General features: G+C 43.5%; 2 protein-coding genes across 2 annotated transcripts in view; one reads left to right on the top strand and one right to left on the bottom strand.

Annotated features, from left to right (window-relative positions):
* Nucleotides 1–3,102: 3,102 nt before the first annotated feature.
* LOC135154494 (uncharacterized) lies at nucleotides 3,103–9,871 on the bottom strand. The gene is made up of 2 exons (XM_064100700.1): nucleotides 9,747–9,871; nucleotides 3,103–5,203 (listed from the first exon to the last, which is right to left on the bottom strand). The coding sequence occupies exon 2, from the start codon at nucleotides 5,101–5,103 to the stop codon at nucleotides 3,103–3,105; it is 2,001 nt and encodes a 666-aa protein (XP_063956770.1). The 5' UTR covers nucleotides 5,104–5,203; nucleotides 9,747–9,871.
* LOC129263854 (zinc finger protein 665-like) overlaps nucleotides 7,535–20,108 on the top strand; it is a 25,476-nt gene continuing 12,902 nt past the window's right edge. Inside the window, exons 1-4 of the mRNA XM_064100825.1 lie at nucleotides 7,535–7,803; nucleotides 11,598–11,781; nucleotides 12,812–12,907; nucleotides 14,954–15,027. Coding sequence (XP_063956895.1) covers nucleotides 11,646–11,781; nucleotides 12,812–12,907; nucleotides 14,954–15,027 — 306 coding nt within the window. The 5' untranslated portion in view covers nucleotides 7,535–7,803; nucleotides 11,598–11,645. The remainder of the gene's footprint in view (nucleotides 7,804–11,597; nucleotides 11,782–12,811; nucleotides 12,908–14,953; nucleotides 15,028–20,108) is intronic.

Raw genomic sequence — 20,108 nt, 5'->3', positions numbered from 1 at the left:
AGAGGGAGAGAACTAAATAAGATTTGTTGCTCTGGGCTATGAAGCTTCAGGTGCTATGGCAGCTAACAATGAACACGGTCCCTGTGCACATAAAAGAACAAACGTTTACACCAATGATGCAGCGTGCATAACACATAATCCTTTATCTCCCCCCAAGTCTTTGGTGTGTATTGTAGAGAAGATGGCAATACGGGAACGAAGACTGAAGAAGTCAAACTAACAAAGATGATGCAACGTGGAAATGAGTCCATAAAGCTCCATGTATAAAATCAAGAACCGTGGGAATAACATAACTAACACTAAGGAACGCGAAAACAATGCGCAAAGTCAACACCAGTGCAAATAACAGGAAACTCTTGAACGCAACACTAATGTCAGTCGAACTGGCTGAAATCACATGGAATAGTCCGAGTGCCTGACGGGCTGTCTGGTGCGACGGGTAGAGCGCCGGGGTGCTGTAAGAGGAGTGCCAGGCGGAGAAGCAGCGATCAGTGCAGGAACCGTACCCAAGCAGGGGGCTGCTGGTGGTGTCTCAGGCGGCGTTGTGAGGGAGTCCTCCACGGAAGAGGGGGGATGCGTTCCACGAGGGGCATCCTTGGCTGCCTGCGGAGGTGAAGAAGCAGCAGAAGCAGGCTCACGGGGGCAGCATGGGGCGTCTGCAGTGCCGGTATGTTGCAGAGAAAGTAGCACCTGTCCCACACGGCCAGAGAGGGGTGCGGGTGCCTGATGATGATGTGGAGAGATGTCTTCCTCCATAGTCAGTGGAGGTGGGTGCTGTTGCACAGGCACATATTTCCGAAGAAATTTCCGGTTGCGTAGGGTGACTCTCCCAGAACCATCAACTCGGATGACGTATTGGTCATACTGTCGAACTTCGATCACAGTCCTGTCCCACGTGAGTGGGTGTGGTCCTGTCTGATTCTGGAGGCGGACGTGGTCTCCGACGGTAAGGGGCAGGAGCCGTTTAGTATGCTCGGACCAACGTTCTGCGTCCCTCATGTGATGGGTACGAAGTGCTTCTTCCCGAGCTGCTAGGGTCTCGCGCCATGTGTTGTGTGGTAGATATTTGCCTGGGGCAATGGGGATGAAGTCTTGGATCGGATGGCCAAAGACACACATAGCCTGGGAGAGCTTGGTGTTCCTGTCAGGAGTGTTTCGGTACTGCAGCATAGCCCGTTGGAAGGTATCAGTGTCGAGGGCACCTGCAGGGCTGGTGTTGGACATGATGAGACGTTTCACAGAGTTGACAGCCACCTCAGCACGACAGTTGCTATGTGGGTAAGCAACGGATGAAAGTCTGTGATGAATGCCCCAGTCCGTGAGGAAATGGCGTGTGGCAGCCGCTGTAAATTCAGGGCCACCATCCGATGCTAGTTCATCCGGGATCCCGAAGGTGACGAATGTCCTCCGTAGGCAAGAAATGAGTCCAGTTGCCCCTTGATTGGACCTCTCAACGATAGGCCAATTGGAGTAGCAGTCCACGATGACCAGATAGTTGCAGCCCTTGTAGTGAAATAAATCGGCACAGATGCATTGGAAAGGGTAGGCCGGAGACAGCAACGGGGTCGGGGGTGCACGTGGGTTGGAGGGTGCGACCCTGTTGCATTGGTTGCACCGGGCACGGAGAGCTGTAATGGCTGGAGTGATGCCAGGCCAAAAGACAGAGGACTCCGCTCTGGCAGTCATAGAAGTTACTCCTTGGTGCGCAGCATGCAGATGAGCCAATACTTCCTCCTGGAGGGATGGTGGTATGACAATGCGGTCCTTGTAGAGGATGACACCATCACTTGTATAAAGGTCGTCACGGAATGGGAAATATTCGCAGAGAGGTGAGGGGAGCTCATGACGAAACTCTGGCATGCCAGCTTCAACAGCATTGAGTAGTGCTTGCATGTTGTCGTCACTAGTTGTGGCAGTACGGACCCGGTCCCATGTGACTGACTTCAAGTGGAGGGATTCCAGGGCACACATAGCTGAGGAAAGCGTGCAAATCCCGACAGTGTCCTCTTGTGGGGCCATGGTTCGGAGGCCTGCCATGAGTGGTACGGAGTGCAGGAACATGGCAGGCTCACCGGTCGGGTGTCTCGAGAGACAATCTGTGGCACGGTGTCTGACACCTGGAATGTGGACCATACGGAACCTGTATCGCAGAGTCTTTTCCTTCAAATTCCTCAGGCGGGGATTTGGGATGTCTTGTAGGTCGCGATCGGCAAAGATCCTGAGAAGGGGCTTGTGATCGACAGCTATGGTGAGGTCCTCACATCCCAAGACAAAGTATCTTGCCTTGTCCAGGGCATCAGCTACGGCTAGGGCTTCGCCTTCCACTGGAGCATAGCGTGCCTCAGCAGCATGGGTGAATCTGCTCCCAACAAGGGTGATCTTCCAGCCCGTATTGCAGCAGAAGGGTTCAGTGTTTTTGCAGCTGCAGTGTTTTTGTAGGAGCCAGAATCCGATGCCATTCTTGGACCAGTCCGTCGCGAGGCAGGTGGGTTTGTCTGGATCAAAAATGCGCACGCCTTCTTCAATCTCACTGGCAATGGTGGCTTTGGACTCGTCGAAAGCTGTCTGGAGGGCTGGGGTCCATATGAAGGGTGTGTTGGGCTTCAAGAGGTCACGGAATGGGAGCATCTTCTCAGCCATACTGAAGGCGTAGGATACTTGATTGACAAGGCCAAACCAGGAGCGCACGTCTGTGATGCCAGTGGGTGGTGGGAAATCAAGGATGGCTTGTAAGTACTTCTCACATGGGCGAACGCCATCAGGAGTGATCTCAAAGCCAGCAAATTCTACGATATCCGCACCGAATGTGAACTTCTCAGGATTGAGGGTAATCCCGTTGCGGCCGCAGATATCCAGCCATTCAACAGCCTGGAAGAAACTGTCTTCCATTGTGTCAGCCCACAGGAGGACGTCGTCGACGCATTTCGTCTTATTTTGGATGCCCGAGACGATTTCATCATACCGCCTGGTGTATCCATCTCCGGAGGCAATGTAGCCCTGAGGGGCTGTCTTGTAACGGTACCTGCCCCATGGGGTAATGAAAGTGGTGAGGTGTCGGTCCTCCGGGCATATGGGGACGCTGTGATAACCATTCCATGCATCTTATACCGTCTTCTTCTTCCCGTGGGGGACAGAGCGGGCCTGAATGAAGGGTGATGGTGTATGGTGCGTTTCACGTGTAGCATGGACGTTGAGGGCCTGAAAGTCGACTGTTCGACGCGGTTTACCATCCTTTTTAGCACACACCACCATCCTGTGGCACCATGTAACAGGCTCCCCAATGGGTACAGGTTCCAGCACGCCCAACTGCACATCATGCTCCAAATCAGCCTTGACGGCATCACGCCAATGGAGTGGGACTGGCACAGGTGTGTGATGAGCGATGGGTTCCGCATCTGGGTCCACCATCAATTTAATCGGGGGACTATCCATGAGTGGCAAGGGCTGATGCTCACAGGTATTGAATGTGCTGGACTGGTAGTAATCTAGGAGATACTGTTGTAGCTTCTCACGGTTTGCGTCAGTGGCAGGAAATGGCAGTTTTGTAGGAGGCGGTGGGGGCAGTTGACGCCGAGGGCAGGGACAGGCGGCCCGCTTGGGAACCTCCTTGAGGGTGGCTGCTCTGTCTGATTGGTGTGCCCCTTGTGTCATGCCAAGATTAGGGAAGCTTTTTGAGATGATCCCCAAGGCAATGCAGACCTCTTTGCTGAGGAAGAGCTTATCAGAACTGTCGGTGACGTAAGTGAGTTGCCGTGACTCGACCATGTGGCCAAGAGGATCTTGGCCAGAGAAGCGTAGGGGGACGGCTCCGAGGATCGTAATGCCGCCCTCAGTTGCGGTGTGCATCGCCATGGTGACAGGAATGAGGTCTTGCTGACGTAACCCAAGGCGGCGGAGGACCTTTAACCCGGCGAGGCAGCTCTGACACCCAGTGTCCGCCATGGCTGGGATGGCGCTGGTTTGTGAGGGGGATGAAAGGTTAAACCCGAGGGCTCGATAGTCTTCCGGAACAGCCCTTACAGTCACATTGAGGTATGGCTGAGGAGTTGATCTCTTCCTGTGCCATGCTTGGGAAATGTCATCATATACATGGTGATCAATGGGGAGGCCATGTGATTGTCCTAGGTCACGGATAGTACAAAGGGTATTGAAGATTGCCCCCTCCTGCTCACCCGAGGAGGTCGACTGTGACGTTTTCTGCTTGACCTTGGTGCGGCAGACGTCCTCCACGTGGTGGAACTTGTTGCAGTGACCACATTTCTGTCCATAGGCCAGGCACTGCGTCTGGCGGACACGAGCTGGGGCACTCCGTCCATGTCCTTTCTTGCCACAGTAGGCACACAGTTCCTGTTTGTCCTTGGGCCCTGGGTGCGCCTGCTTAGCTTTCCTATAGGAGGAGCTGCTGGCCGTTTCCGTGTGTGAGTCGAGGAGAGAGGAGGCAGAGCGTTTACCAGCCTCTTTTGCTTCAATGAACTGGAAAACCTCTTCCAGGCCCATGTCTTGGTTTTTGTTCCCTAAAAGATCGAGCTGGATTTCAGAATCGGCAATCTCCCTGGTAAGCACATCCCGCATGATTGCGTCAGTGTAATTGACATCAGCATTACAAGCAGGGCAAGCTATGATGAATTTGCAAATATCTGCTTGTCCCCGTAGACAGGCTCCGAAGCTGCCAACTGTCTCGTCCCTGTCTTGACGCATGTTGTGAAGTGTCACGCGGGCAACCATGGTGTTCTCCTCTCGTACGGCAAGCTTCTTGATGGCTGTCAGCACCTCATCCTCAGTTTTGTTGGTGAGGCTGCCACCAGCAGCTCGCGTGAGGTCCTTCCGTAGGGGCTCGTCACAACACTCAAGAAGCTGTACAACCTTGTCTTTCCCAGTGATCTTAGTGGCATCAACGTAGTCGGACCACCGCGACTTGAAGTACGCCCATTCCTCGCTGGTGCCAGCAGCAGCAATCGTTGGTCTCTTGACCTTCTCGACCTTGGCGGCTTGTCCAGAGGTGTGAATGGTACTGTGGGCAGTTAGAAGGGCAGCTACGATGGCAGCATCACGGTCTGGTGTGGCGTAGTCACAGCCGGGAATTGGGCAGTTAACGGTAGGCATGTTTGAAAGTTGACCGTGTTCATAAATAAGAACCTTGTCTATTTGTTGCTCTTGGCTATGAAGCTTCAGGTGCTATGGCAGCTAACAATGAACACGGTCCCTGTGCACATAAAAGAACAAACGTTTACACCAATGATGCAGCGTGCATAACACATAATCCTCTAAGAACCAATCAGAGAATAAGAACTTAGCAAGAGTCAAGTATGAGTGAGCATGAACAAAAGAAAGGGATGGAAGAGTGAATCTGGCATGTTGAAAGGAATGTAAAGAAGGTGATGGAAGAAAAGATGGAATTTTGAGGATGATCAAGAATAATGAAGAACACATCTATAAAACCCTGTTCACACTACAGCTCTACAAACAATATCTCCTCTTACAAATAAAATGTCCTCATTTAAAATTGCAGTAATCTTCATCTATTAGGGAAAAAAAATATTTGACAATATAAAAATGTATGTTTTCAACTATGATATTCATGATATGATATCTGAATTAATAAAGTACATATCAAGTTTACATTTCATATCAATAATGGGGACTTCAAAATATAACGGTTTGAAGTTTTAAAAAAAATATATGTATTTTTCTTTCTTTACAAATCAATTCTGCAATGAAAGTTTTATATACCTTGATCAAAGACGTGACCCCGGGGGGGGGGGGGGGCACTCAGTATATAATGCATAGTGGGTATGTGCCGCGGAGGGGACCCCCATTTTTACACTCAAATTTCCGTTCAGAGGCATAGCATTTTTGTCTTATTGAGAAAAGAACCAAGAAAGCCGCTCCAAAGCATAACATTTATTTCTTCTCGAGAAAAAAGAAGAAAAAAAATCCGCTCCAGGGCTTCGCATATTTTCCGTTACGCCGTTCTGGTTGCAATTTTGGTGAAAAGCGGCCGCAGCTCGCTGTGCGACCATCGCCTCTGCGCTAGCGCGCCCGACAGTTGTGCCGCCGGGCTATATAGCTGCATGCACGTTCCATGGGGATGCATACGCACTTGCACGCAGGCGACCCGTTCCAAGGACCCCTGTTTTCACAAACATTTGTAGTTCCGAAGCCCGTTCCGAGGACCCTCCTTTTTACAATAAGCCCGCTCCAAGGCCCCCGGTTTTTTTTTGTCTCGCCCGAGGCACACCCCTACCACTTTTTTGGTCGAGTGCCCCCCCCCCCCCCCCCCCCCGGGGACGTGACGATCAATTAATCAACATGTTAAAATAACTGTTTCATCATAAAAGAGTATCTTTCAAATTCTATTATCAGAGAAAAACAAATTACATCAATTTGTCGAAGTCATAATCAATTTGACCTAAACTTTGAAAACCTTTTTTTTTATAAAGAGACTAAATATACATTTTTTTAGATACAATAATTATGTAGCATTGTCAAATTATTACCCAAGCAAAGTATTTTTTGTGGGGAAAGCAAACTTTTTCAAATTTCCCTAAAAATGACATTTTTATCTCAATACTTTTTTTCTAATTAAATATCACCTAAATTGAACTTTTCACAATTCAACTGACAAATCTAGTATATTACGTCATTCAAAATGTATCGAAGTTTACCTTTTGAGGCACCAGTCATTTCGATGGCGTGGGTTCCCACCGCTGCCACCAATTTGTAGAGTGGCCAGAGCAGTATTAAAAGGGCATGGTTCTATAGAGACAACCTCACTCAATGATTGCCTGTTATGAACTGCCCTGGGCTGAATAACTTTAAACCTCAGGGGTTTATTTGGCATAAAATATTAACATGCATGATTTATATATTACAAAGGTAAATAATGAATATTCAAATATCAAAGATATATCAAATAAAAGAAATATATGAATATACATGGCAAATAAATAGCTGCTAATGAATAGTCAGAGGAGAGAACCAATAAGAGAATAAGAACTTAGCAAGAGTCAAGTATGAGTGAACATGAGCATGAACAAAAGAAAAGGATGGAAGAGTGAATCTGGCATGTTGAAGGGAATGTAAAGAAGGTGATGGAAGAAAAGATGGAATTTTGAGGATGATCAAGAATAATGAAGAACACATCTATAAAACCCTGTTCACACTACAGCTCTACATTACTGTATCTGGTTTCCCATCCCCTTTATTCCATAATGTCGTTCGGCCTTATTTTCTCACAAAAGAAAATCAGTAGTCATTTCTAGTCAAATCTAGCTAAGATTAAGAAGAAAAAAAGAAGTGACCCTCCTAAGGATAGCAGCCGTGATCAATCCCCCGCCCCCCCAAAAAAAAAAAAAAAAAAAAAAATGAATGAATGTTTGCATTGATCATGGTCCTTTTTCATTAAGACGTGTTATAATAATAAATGCATACTCTAACAAGTTTACTATCAGCCAATCAAAATTAATGATCTCACTTGCTTTAAATTGTTATTGCAAATTGGTTGTTGCAACATTTGGATACTGATCAGTGACCGCTCGTGATTTGCCATAAGTTTGCGCGCACAAATAGCTTTCCATACTTCCCTTATACTGTACGCTTAACAATACAAACCAAAAAGGGAAAAATCTGAACTTGCATGCTGGCGGTCGACTCTTCTTCTAATAAAGTACAGTCTGCCGACTGGTGTATTCCGATACGGCGTGCCAATTTCCATTTGTTTCTCAATCCAACAAGAAACTCATTGGTATAAATGCAGATCTTTGCAATTTTTCCAATGTATTAATTCATCGGAGATCATTTTTGGTGAGTTAATTTCAGACAGTGCATATGCCAGCCATGGGCATGGTCACTCGTGATGCTCCCGCCCGCGCAGCGCGGCCGTGATCTGGCAAAACTATGTAGGCCCTAAGTCATTTTTGGTGTTTTTCAGTTTTTTGGAGTTTGTGCCATATTTTAAAGGGAAAAAATTAGTTTGTGTCAAGACTATGTAACTGGATCGCTATCATGTCTTTTTCATAAAAGACTTTGTATAAAAAATAAGTCAACAAAGACATGATCAGCATGATCAGTAGACCAAAAGCTTCGGTCTCTGTTATGTTGGTTGTTCAGCTGAACTCCGTTGGCTTCACTCACCAAATACAGAGACCGAAGTTCTAGCGCGATCTGTACAGGGGACTCAATGGCCATATGTTTATGTACTTAAGATCGGATAAAACGGGGAAGTGAATTTGCGCGACACCCGAGGTAAGTCACTGTTTTTGTTCCTTTTAACTTGATTTTTCTCAGTTTTTTGGCAATTGATGCCAAGAGGGAATATTAATTTGCATTTTGGTCGCGTGAATTTTCAAAATTTTTACTCATTAAAGACAAAAATTGAAGAGCCCCGACGGGGGGATTTTGCATTGCAAGTCCCCTAATGGTGGCTGCACGCTAGCGAGCCGTCTGTGTATGAGGAGAAATAAAAATATAAAAAAATGTTAAAAAACTCCTCGAAACAGACGGCTGCCAGCTGTCTACATGATCATGATGATAGCGATCCATCTTAGGCTAGCCTTAGCTCACTCACACACGTATTGCGAGGTTAGTATTAGTATACTAACCTCGAACCGCGTTTGGCAGTGGATTTCTAACTAGTGCCATAGTGGGTCGCGCGTGCTGGGATCTCACTTCTTGGGTCCACAACACACGACTTCTATGGCTTGATTTTTCTGTGCGCGGCGGCATGTAATGAACCCTGGCCTTGGGTGGCCTTAGCTAGGCCTATATATAATTTTACTGTTAGATCTCGATCTTTAACAAAGTAGATCTACTGATAGACAGAATCACTGATTTGTTCTTTCAGTCTCAATTTTTTCCATAAAAATCATGCGTGAGGTAATACATCCTTTTCAAGCGACCAAAATATTTCATATGCGAAGGGGGTGCGATTGGAAGCTGACATTGCAAAAAAAGACAAACGGATTCAGCAATTTTTGCATTTTTTTTTTATTTGTGTATTTTGGGTGAACGTTTGATGAATTTTATTAGAATAACTTTGATATTGAATTCATAATTGTTTACTTATACCAGGGACTCCCTGGTAATATGATCCATTGTACGTAGTTTTGCCCGATTAGACTTTGCAATTCGCAGGACATACGTAGTTTTGCCTGATATTGATAAAACTCTGCAATGCGCAAGGACATACAGTACTAAGTTTTGCCTGATAAAACTTTGCAATGCGCAAGGACTTCATAGTTTTGCCTGATAAACTTTGCGATGCGCAGGACATACATAGTTTTGCCTGATAAAAGCTAGTCGTCGATTTAATCAGGTAAAAGTACGTAAGTTTTAAAAATTGAAGAAAATTACAAGATTTAATGAAGAAATCAATTTTTTTTTGTCCCAATTCCTTATATATGTTCCACAGGACAAAGGAAAACAAAAAAGTCAGAAACATCATTCTCCATTTTTTCAAGAAAGCCAAAGAAGCAATTTTGAATTTTTAAACTCGAATATCTCGGAATCGCATAAAAGGAGATACGTAATTCTGCCAGATCACGGCCGAGCGGGCGGGAGCCCAGGGGCTTGCCTTACCGTGTATTTGACCATACTCACGGGACTAGCTAACCCAGGGAGCTCCCGCCCGCGCAGCGGGCGGGAGCCCTGGGGCTTACCGTGTATTTGACCATAGTCACCGGACTAGGGTGATTTATGGTCTAAATATTTCTCCAAATGAATTGTGAAAACAGAAAGTATACAATTACCACGATTATATGGATGAAGGTCTAACGAGTGGCAGTTTCCTGACATCTGGGCACAGACTGGAACCTAAAAAAACCGAAAAGTTCTCTCCTTTTACCCAGTCTCGATCGGCCATTTTGTTACGATTTTTAACAAAAATGGCCGATCGAGCAGGGGGTAGAAGGAGAGAACTTTTCGGTTTTTTTAGGTTCCAGTCTGTGCCCAGATGTCAGGAAACTGCCACTCGTTAGACCTTCATCCATATAATCGTGGTAATTGTATACTTTCTGTTTTTACAATTCATTTGGAGAAATATTTAGACCATAAATCACCCTAGTCCGATGACTATGGTCAAATACACGGTAAGCCCCTGGGTTAGGGACTAGCGTGATTTATGGTCTAAATATTTCTCCAAATGAATTGTGAAAACAGAAAGTATGCACTTACCACGATTATATGGATGAAGGTCTAACAAGTGGCAGTTTCCTGACATCTGGGCACAGACTGGACGTGGCAAATAGTTTTTGTGCCTAGTCTTTCCCTTGTAGTGTCTTTGATATGAAGATAAATCGCGCACCCTCTAGCTAATTAGACGAAAAATTTGGGAAATACAAGCAAGCTCCGTGTTTTGTCAACGAGAAGAAAATCATCGCTTAAATGACACTATTTAAGGGATGTAGAGGTGTTGTGACTCAGTGGGTAAGTCTCCGGACTGTGAACCACAAGGTCCGGGGTTCAAATCCCACCGCAGCACCGTCCTTTGGCAAGGCGTTTATCTACATTTGCCACTCTCGACCCAGGTCTAGTAAATGGGTACCCGGTAGGAAGAAATTCCTTGAAGTGCCCAATCAGGGTAGCCGTGCTAAAGCCGGGGTAATAGTATGCAGCGCTTAGAAACATTTGTATTAAGCACTATATAAATGTTGCATATTATTATCATATTCATCATATTAGGGGGAATTGACTTAACATCGTTTGGTAAGTTTCGTAGGAGGGCTTGATTTTATAAATCCTCTTCTGAAATTCATGGGAATTTGTTGCAATTTTGCATGTGCCGTGCCTTCAATTTTCCTGTACATGGCGGCAGTAATGCACCCATGGGTGCATTTTTCCTTTGCCTTTGTTTGGCTTTGCGGCGTCTCTCGACTCTCTCTGCAACTTGCAACTTGCAACTTTACAAGGCTGAGCTGAGTCGCTGATCTCTGGCATTGTGACACTTTTTTGTTAGACTTTGAGTTGGACCGTCGAGTGGCGCACCGCTGCAAAATTGTATAGAATATAGAGCTACATAAAATAAAATGCATGTTGAATCACATGGCAGAGACTAGACAGGAATAACCGTCGTTTCTTTGGATTAATTTAACAAGTTCTGACATTTTTCTAGACTATAAAATCCCCATTTACTAGTAGAGGCGCACGGCCAATATCAGAGACCCTCTCCAATATGAGAGATATTCTCCCATACTGGAAACTTGCATCACATAAGAACAAAACAAACAACACCAACAAAAGTTTTTTTTTCCACCCATGACCCCAAGTTTTGTCTCACTGAGGTCAGAAGCCCATTTGTTTTGTGTGGGTGACAACAAATATCCTTATCAAAATGAAAGTAGATGAAGTAGATGGTGAAAAGAGGTAATTTTTCATGAGGAATCTGCTGATCACATTTTTATTTGCCGCCAAGGTAATCCTTTTGCAGCAAATGTAAACAAAGGAAATGGGTCTCCCAAACTGGAGACTGTCTCTGAAATTGTGTATCTGGGGATAGACTGTTAATACAGCCATGAGAAGGGGATTGGGGGGGGGGGGGGGATGAGCAAGAATCCTACATAAAGCATGAGACTTGGTACTCGTCTTATCCTTCTCCATCCTAGGAAAATATTGGTACCTTCACTTCGGCTTCCAAGTAAAGTGATGCCACCATGCCTCAGCCAAAGATAGATGAATATTCAGATGTCCAGGTTTACTTCACAGCCAATGAATGGGCAGATATCAGCGATTACGAGAGGATTTGTATCCAGAATGTCAAGGAAAACTATGAGATGATGATACAAGTTGGTAAGTGCAGTAATTTGTCAATGGAGCTTTTGTCCATTCATTATTTCTGGGGAAAAAATGTTGAAAATTTGGGGGTCATGAGAGAAACATACTGTACAATAAGTTGTCAATAGGGCAATTCTATAATCAACCTTTTTGCACATCCGACCCCCATTTTTCTCAAGTTTTACATCACTTTATAAACTGACCAATTTATAATCATTTGAGAGCATTACAGACTGTCAGAAGAACACAAAATCAGAGACAGAAAATTTTATGAAGGTCCCACAAACATGGGGTTGGACATACATATTAAAATTGCCCAATAGAATTTTATCAATTGAGTCACTGAAGTTTGGTTCTATTATGTCTTTTCCATGCTCACAACAACCTAATGTATGTAAAGTGAGAGCTATGATGTCAGCGAACTAGAGTCTTATTTCTTTTGTTTTAGGAATCTTGAGGTGTTCTATTATGCTGCATTGGTAGTTCAAACCTTAAATAATTTGAAGCTAGGCCACTTTTCACATGTGTGAATCCCACTTCAGCCTAACGTCCTTTCGCAAGGTGTCCATCCGTACTGTGCCACTCTCCATCCAGGGCCCCCGTCGCATAAAAAGTTACCATTATGGAAACTTTGCCATGCAATGGTATCTTTCATGGATTCCTTGATTTTGATTGGCAGTTGATCATTGTTACCATTGGATTGCAAAGTTACCATATTGGGCCCAGGTGTGATATGGTAGGCATATGTGAAAGTCTAATTAGTATGCCTAAATATTGAGTCTAGGAACTCTTGTTGGAATACTCCCAGGGAGTGGAGAATGTGCATACATTGTGTGCAGGAATGAATGATTGATTCTATCGACAGGGGTAGCAATAAGTAAATCTGTAAGCGCTTAATAGATACGTTCAATGTATAAAGCACATTATAAATAATCAGATTAATTATCTTTTCATTGGAAATTTGTTTGAATAATATTCAATTTGTTTTTTGTTAATATTGGTGTTTCATACCAATGTTGATTTTTTTTTTTTTTTATATACACAGGGGTACAGGTCAACCCACCAATGTTCATGCAGCGTCAGCAGGGATTACAGAAAGAGATCTTAGAAGAAAGTGAGGATAAGGGGACAGAGTTAAGAGGTTTGTGAAATTACGGTTACACATCGTAATTCCGAAGGTTCTTTATTCCGAAGGTTCGTAATTCCGAAACACGTAAATTGCCTATACCTCGATGTTCATTAATCCGAAAACGTAAAAGGGTTCCTTAATCCGAACATTTGTGGCGTTATTACGAAGGTTCGTTATTCCGAAGGTTCGATAATCCGAAAACGAAATAAGGTTCGATGTTCCGAAGGTTCGTTAATCCGAAAACGAAATAAGGTTTGTTGTTCCGAAGGTTCGTTAATCCTAAAACGAAATAAGGTTCCTTGTTCCGAAGGTTCGTAAGTCCGAAAATGAAATAAGGTTCGTTAATCATTTAGTTTTCGGACTAACGAACCTTCGGAATTACAAACCTCATTACGTTTTCGGATTAACGAACCTTCGGAATTACGAACCTCACTTCATTTTCGGACTAACGAACTTTCGGAATTACGAATCTCATTTCGTTTTCGGACTAACGAACCTTCGGAATTACGAATGTATGCGGAAATTACCATGTTTCTACATGTATGTAACCTAGCAATATAAAATCAACAGAAGGTCACACTGTTAAATTGTGATTTGCTCTATTGACAGACATTGTTTTTGGCCGTTTATGCAAAGGTAAATTGTTTTTTGTGTACTTTGAAAATAAAATAATGTCACCTTGGTGAAAGTTACACACTGAACAGGGAATAGTTTTCCTGGCATAATTTGCTCCACATTTTTAAAGAGTGCTATGCTTAAAGTCTTTTGTACAGCATATTTTTCCATATGACTGTACATTCCTTAGTTGAGAGCTTTTCTCTTATGACAAAAAATGTTCAAATTTGTAAATCAAATTTACAAATTTGATTTTAAAGTGATTTTCAATTGTCTAAAGGTATAAGGTATAAAGGCCTATTTTATGAGTCAAGTGTTGTATGAAGGATCTCAATTGTCCAGAGTCAGAATACAATTTTTGCTGATTGATTGTAATTGAACTTGATTCATTGTTTGAACATGATGATTCCAGAAGATTATGTTACAAACAAATTGAAGTGGAGTATGTAATTTAAATGAGCAATGGCGACGGCATTAATTGATATTTAGATGCGAGTGCATTGGTAGGTTTTGTGGGCATTAGGTAACTATGGAAGTGTTAAACCAACGAGGCCCAGCCGAGTGGTTTTAGACTAGTTTCCATAGTTACTGCATGCTCAGAATTCCGACCAATGCACAAACAAACCTGTGTATCATTTGTTTTATATGATGATATAATTTTCTGGGGAAAACAAAAATTTGTACAACCATGCATAAGTAATTACCAACACCTGGCTTGCCATGCATCCGGTAAATAAAGCATGCATAAGTAATTACCGGATGCAAGGCTGGCCATGCGTCATTAATTACTCATGCATGGTACCCATTCTATAACAATATACTAGTATATATATATATATATATATATATATAGGCGAAAAAATCACAAGACGATTTGACGTTGCTTGGAAGACCACTATTTAATCAAGCTTTCGGCCTTAGGCCTTCTTCATGGGTTCTATAAACAAAAGTGAACGAAACATAATCAGTACTACAAAGGGAGGAACAGATGGACATATGGACATATAATACTGATATAATAACATATGTAACATAATCAATGGTACAGAGGGAGGAACAGATGAACATATGGACATATAATGCAGGTGTAGTAACACATGTAACAATGACGTCGTACGTATACAATATATGCAAATACATACATATACAGAATACATGCACATAAACATCTACATATATATATACATAAATATGTAAATATACACATACATACACATATACATACACATACATACACATATACATACACATACATACACAAGCCGAAAGCTTGATTAAATAGTGGTCTTCCAAGCAACGTCAAATCGTCTTGTGATTTTTTCGCCTAAGTATTTCGTACAAGACACAGTAGTCATGTTAAAGAGTGGATGCCTGTTTACATTTATATATATATATATATATATATGACTTTGTGAAGTTAGTAATCCATCTCTTCTTTTCTAGGATCTTCTGATGTTCATAATCCCAATCCATGTCATACAGAGAAGAATGAGTTACACAAAGAGAATTTGAATACAGTAAGTACGAGCATGCAGGAAAATTTATTTGCACGCCTCTGAGTTCATTGGGACAGATCAGGGCCCCGTCTTACAAAGAGTTACAATTGATGCGATCAATCGCAACTATGGAAGGCCAGCAACAGCAACATCTATAATTATTCATGTTTGTTTAAACATTTTTTAACAATGATGCATAGTCGTACATTCCTTGTTTTCTTGAAAACTTGCTGTACTTCTCTTTGTTTTCAAAAGACATTGTGCAAATTTCCTGTAGAAAAAATTATGACACTGATGGAATTCCATAGAGTTGCAATTGATGGGATCAATTGCAACTATGGAAAGCCAGCAACAGCAACATCTTTAATTATTCATGTTTGTTCAAAACATTTTTTAACAATGATGCATATTCGTACATTCCTTGTTTTCTTGAAAACTTGCTGTACTTCTCTTTGTTTTCAAAAGACATTGTGCAAATTTCCTGTAGAAAAAATTATGACACTGATGGTATTCCATAGAGTTACGATTGATCCCATCAATCGTAACTCTTTGTAAGATGGGGCCCAGTACATACTGAGCTGCCAACCATTACAAGATAGTACATTTTTTAATCAGCTAAGTTCTTGCTAATGCTTAAATAATAATCCCACATTTCTATGGTATTTCTATTCTTTCTTGCATTGTGTTGGTATACTGTTAATAGCATGTGTTTTTCTTGCATCAGTTGACTAGTCAAAATGTACTTCAATAAACATATTTTTGGAGGCTTTTTTTTCAAGTGTAAACTTTTTTTGTTGCCCTCCTTTTCTTGTAATATCAATTTATTGTATATGCGAATGTTAAATTTGATTATGTATTAATGAATAATCAAGAATAAATTGAATTTGAATCGTTGGATTTGAATTTGTCTGTTATTCTTAAGTTCTGCTGTAAACAGCGCAGACCATCCGAAAGGTACACCAATTCTTTGCGCCAGCACGCAGTCTACCCTGCCCTTGTACACAGCTCATCATATAAGGAACGCCTATTTCCTCTTTCTGTTTCGCCCTCCATCATAAATGGATGTCCAGCTACATGTAAATGCTTTTAAATCTAGCAATTTTTTTCACGTTTATAGCGCTCTTTACACATTTAGCAACTCACAATCTTACCCTTATGGGTTTTAGTATGATTTGTGATGTTGTCTTTCGTCTGCGGGTCCTTACAAGAATTTGATATTTTGTTTCTCTTGTTCCCAGGTGTTGCTTTGCATCTCATCAGTCATAGCAGTCTCCTGTCCCTTCTGCTCCCAGACAGAGCCTATGCCTTGTTACCTCGGGCAAACCTTTTTTTTTCTGATTCTTGTGCCAATGGCCAGGTGTCGTAACTTTATATGTTGCCCCAGAACACCATCGAGCAGTGCGGGTTTATTCCCCCAGCTCCATATCAGCTTCTGTCGCCGGTGTCCCCAAGCTCCAAGCAGATTAAGCGGTTCTTTGACTTTTGCTCCAGCGACAATTGCTCCGATGGAAAGTTTGCACATTAAACGAAACATAAAATCTAACCTCAAAAACTAAATAAACCTCAATCCTTATCTTTACATTATTCTGAACCAAAAACCCTATTACAATCCTAGCTCTAGTCATATGCCTTCTGAGATATTAAGACCGGAGCAATTGTCGCAGGAGCAAATGTCGTGTCACTGATTAAGCACATGCCCGCCATCCCACACTCTGGAGAGTCTCTGGTGATTCGTCATGAATTGCCGACCCACTCATCTGTACAGAAAACCCCTGCTAATACCGCTCAGCGGTTGAGCTTACTCCATTCTTGGAGCCCCGCCGGGCTTACAGGCACAAGCATCAGAGTTGAATGTCACTGAGAACGTTAGCATACCTCTTGTAGCTATGCTATCTCAGGTCAGTGAATACAGCCTACCACTGCGGCTGGTACGGCATGGTTCCCCTGATGGGAAAAGCTACTTTTTAAGTTGATTATTCCCAAGGGCATTCAAGGCTTTATCCCGGAGTCTCCCGGAAAGATAAGCACTTCTTCGGGGGAGGAGCAGCCTCATTTATGTCTCGCCTGCGTAGCGGAGCGAGACATAGGTATCACTATTTCCGGCGTCGGCGTCGTCAACAATTGTGTTGTACACCCAATAACTTTCTATATCTTCGAGGTGGGATCACCAAATTCATACCAGAGGTCCATCTCCTGAAGGCACAGGTCAAGTTCGAATATTAGTCGAATGTGAATAAGGTCAAAGGTCAATGAACTTTCCATGACTGGCACTGTGCTGTGTAGTACACACAATAACTTTCTATAGCTTCAAGGTGAGATCGCCAAATTCATACCAGAGGTCCATCTCCTGAAGGCACAGGTCAAGTTCGAATATTAGTCGAATGTGAATAAGGTCAAAGGTCAATGAACTTTCCATGACTGGCACTGTGCTGTGTAGTACACACAATAACTTTCTATAGCTTCAAGGTAAGATCGCAAAATTCATAACAGAGGTCCATCTCTTGAAGGTGCAGGTCTAGTTCAAATGTGAGCCGAATTTGAATTAGGTCAAAGGTCAATGCACTTTCCATGACTGGCACTGTGCTGTGCTGTACACACAATAACTTTCTATATCTTCGAGGTAGGATTGCCAAATTCATACAAGAGGTCCATCTCTTGAAGGTGCAGGTCAAGTTCAAATGTGAGTTGAATTTGATTAAGGTCAAAGGTCAATGAACTTTCCATGACTGGCACTGTGTTATATTGTACACACAATAACTTTCTATAGCTTCGAGGTGGGATCGCCAAACTCGTAACAGAGGTCCATCTCTTGAAGGTGCAGGTCAGGTTCGAATGTGAGTTGAATTTGATTAAGGTCAAAGGTCAATGAACTTTCACACTACTTTGTTCCTCTAGTGACATGAACTTTATAATTTTATACTTTTTAACACTAACATTTTACTTCAGAACTCAGTACTCTCTATACCTGAACCAGATTTTGTATTTTACTTGTTTATTCTTTAAAAACTGTTGTTATATATTTAATGAGCTATAGTTCTTGGCACCATTTATAATATTCACACAAATTTGCCAATGGTACAATAGAAAAGCTGTCAAAGTTTCTGAAATGTTACCCTTCAGATTTGACATGCAGTCTCTTCATGACTGCAATATGCAGGCGAGACAACGCTTGGCGTTTGCCTTGTTCAAAGAAGGGATCGATGGCCATGACCAGGTGCCAGGCTCATTTATAGGACTTCAAGTCTCCTGCCCATCGGCGCCTGTACCGAGGGTGTTCCCCAATTCCCGCGACTGCGACTGCTCTTACTCACTACGGGACTCTCGCCCCGTCAGTCTGCCAATCATAAGCCAGACCACAAGCTGAAGTTACCCATGGTGGCAAGGACAGAGGTGGGTGGTCAGCCATCACTTCGTTTACGCATGGGAATGAGTAATGCGTGACGCATTTGCCCTATCCGCCATATGGAACAGCTTCTTTTTTCTATAGAAGCCTTGTTCCAATGTCACGTCAAGGTTTGAGCCACCTCACTGGCATTCCCATCCTCCTCCAACAGTACATTGCAACTGAGGTCGCCATACTTCTGCAGTTAGGTTTTGTATTCATCTCCCATGTCTCGCTTGCTGGGGCATGGAGTTAATCATTCTCAGCCAGTTCACTCAACCCATTTCTGACTGGGTACGCTCAATCACAATGGCTGGTTTAGCGAACATGTTGTCAGACTGTCGCCTACCCTTTAGGCCATTCCAGAGGCATCTTCTTTGCCATTACAAGCCTGACGTAGACCCGCTGTTTTGGATCCCCCTACTGACGGTCATCCATCACAGCCTAGCCACATAGACCTGCACGCCGTTTGGCAAGTTACTTCACACTTTTCCCCCGCCCACTTTGGTGTCGACGGACTAGGGCGGTCACTATGTGGGAGAGATGGTATCGGGGATCTGATATCAGCCGCACACACATATGATTGTGCTGGAGACACAAGCTGTCCTCAGCTTTCCTTGACACTGTCCAGAAAATATTGGTTGGCTCAGGCTGGTCTGTGTTAATCCTCTCGGCAGACAAGTCTGCTGCGGCTTACAGAAACCGGCAGGACAGCACTAGTCGAGCTCCTTAGTCATGCTTGCCTGCCCTCCGAGAGTTCTCTCCACTTAGAGATTTCTTGATCGATCCAAGGCCTTTTGTGCTGCTGGAATTAGACCAGGTTGCTGGTGTTCTGTTCTTGGGTGAAAGAACAGAGACTGCCTTCATTGATATATTTTCCCTCACGGGAGGCATCTGAGATGTTTCACTTTCCTCTGTTTGCATCATTATCGCTTGATAGTCCCCATATGGCTCAGGAAATTGTGGTTCCCCCGACTCCTCTCCCTACTTCAGGGGGAAGCCTTCACCCTTTCCAATGAGGGCGGACCTGGTGTCTCAACCCCTCTCGGAAATTGTGCATCTGGAGCCAGCAGTACTTGGCTGCTCTCGGGGAGGATGCGGGGCCTTAGAGTTCTCCGAACAGGTGGCTTAGTTTTAGCCGTTAGCCCGAGAGACTCGAGTATAGGCTTATACATTTCTCGACCTAGTCTAGCGTCTCCTATCGCAGGGTTTCTTGTCAAGGTTTTTTTCGACAAAGATGGTTCGTTTTAGACCATCAATGGCTATTGCTCAGCCATTGCAGCCCTCTATGTCTCTGCTCCGAATTTTTTGTCTGGATTTTTTTCTCTTACGTCCGTCTAAGTTAGTTTTGCATCGTCATGGGGCCTAGAAGCCGTTCTTTAATCTTTGACTGAATTTCTTTGGAGCCATTGGCTTAGGCGTCTGCTTATTTTATCTGTCAAGACAGCCTTTCTTTTTCAAGCGCCTCCGTTCTGAGACGTAGCTCATTACATGTTTGTGGATTACACCTGGTGTCATTAGGAGGGAGAGGCGTGGAATCCGCATGATTCCCACACCTTCGTTTAGACGCGAACCAACCAGTCGCGCCTGGTTTTGTGGAGTCATTTTTTACTCCCCTACAGATTTTTCCTTCTCTTGAGGATAAATATTGGTGTCTGGTCTGGTCCGTTTTGGTACCTCGTCTAGACAGAGTTGTTCGTAATTGATCGACCCTGTCTTC

The sequence above is a fragment of the Lytechinus pictus genome, chromosome 6 (assembly GCF_037042905.1).
Source record: "Lytechinus pictus isolate F3 Inbred chromosome 6, Lp3.0, whole genome shotgun sequence".
NCBI lineage: Eukaryota > Metazoa > Echinodermata > Echinoidea > Temnopleuroida > Toxopneustidae > Lytechinus > Lytechinus pictus.
This window is presented reverse-complemented; position numbering and strand designations above follow the sequence as displayed.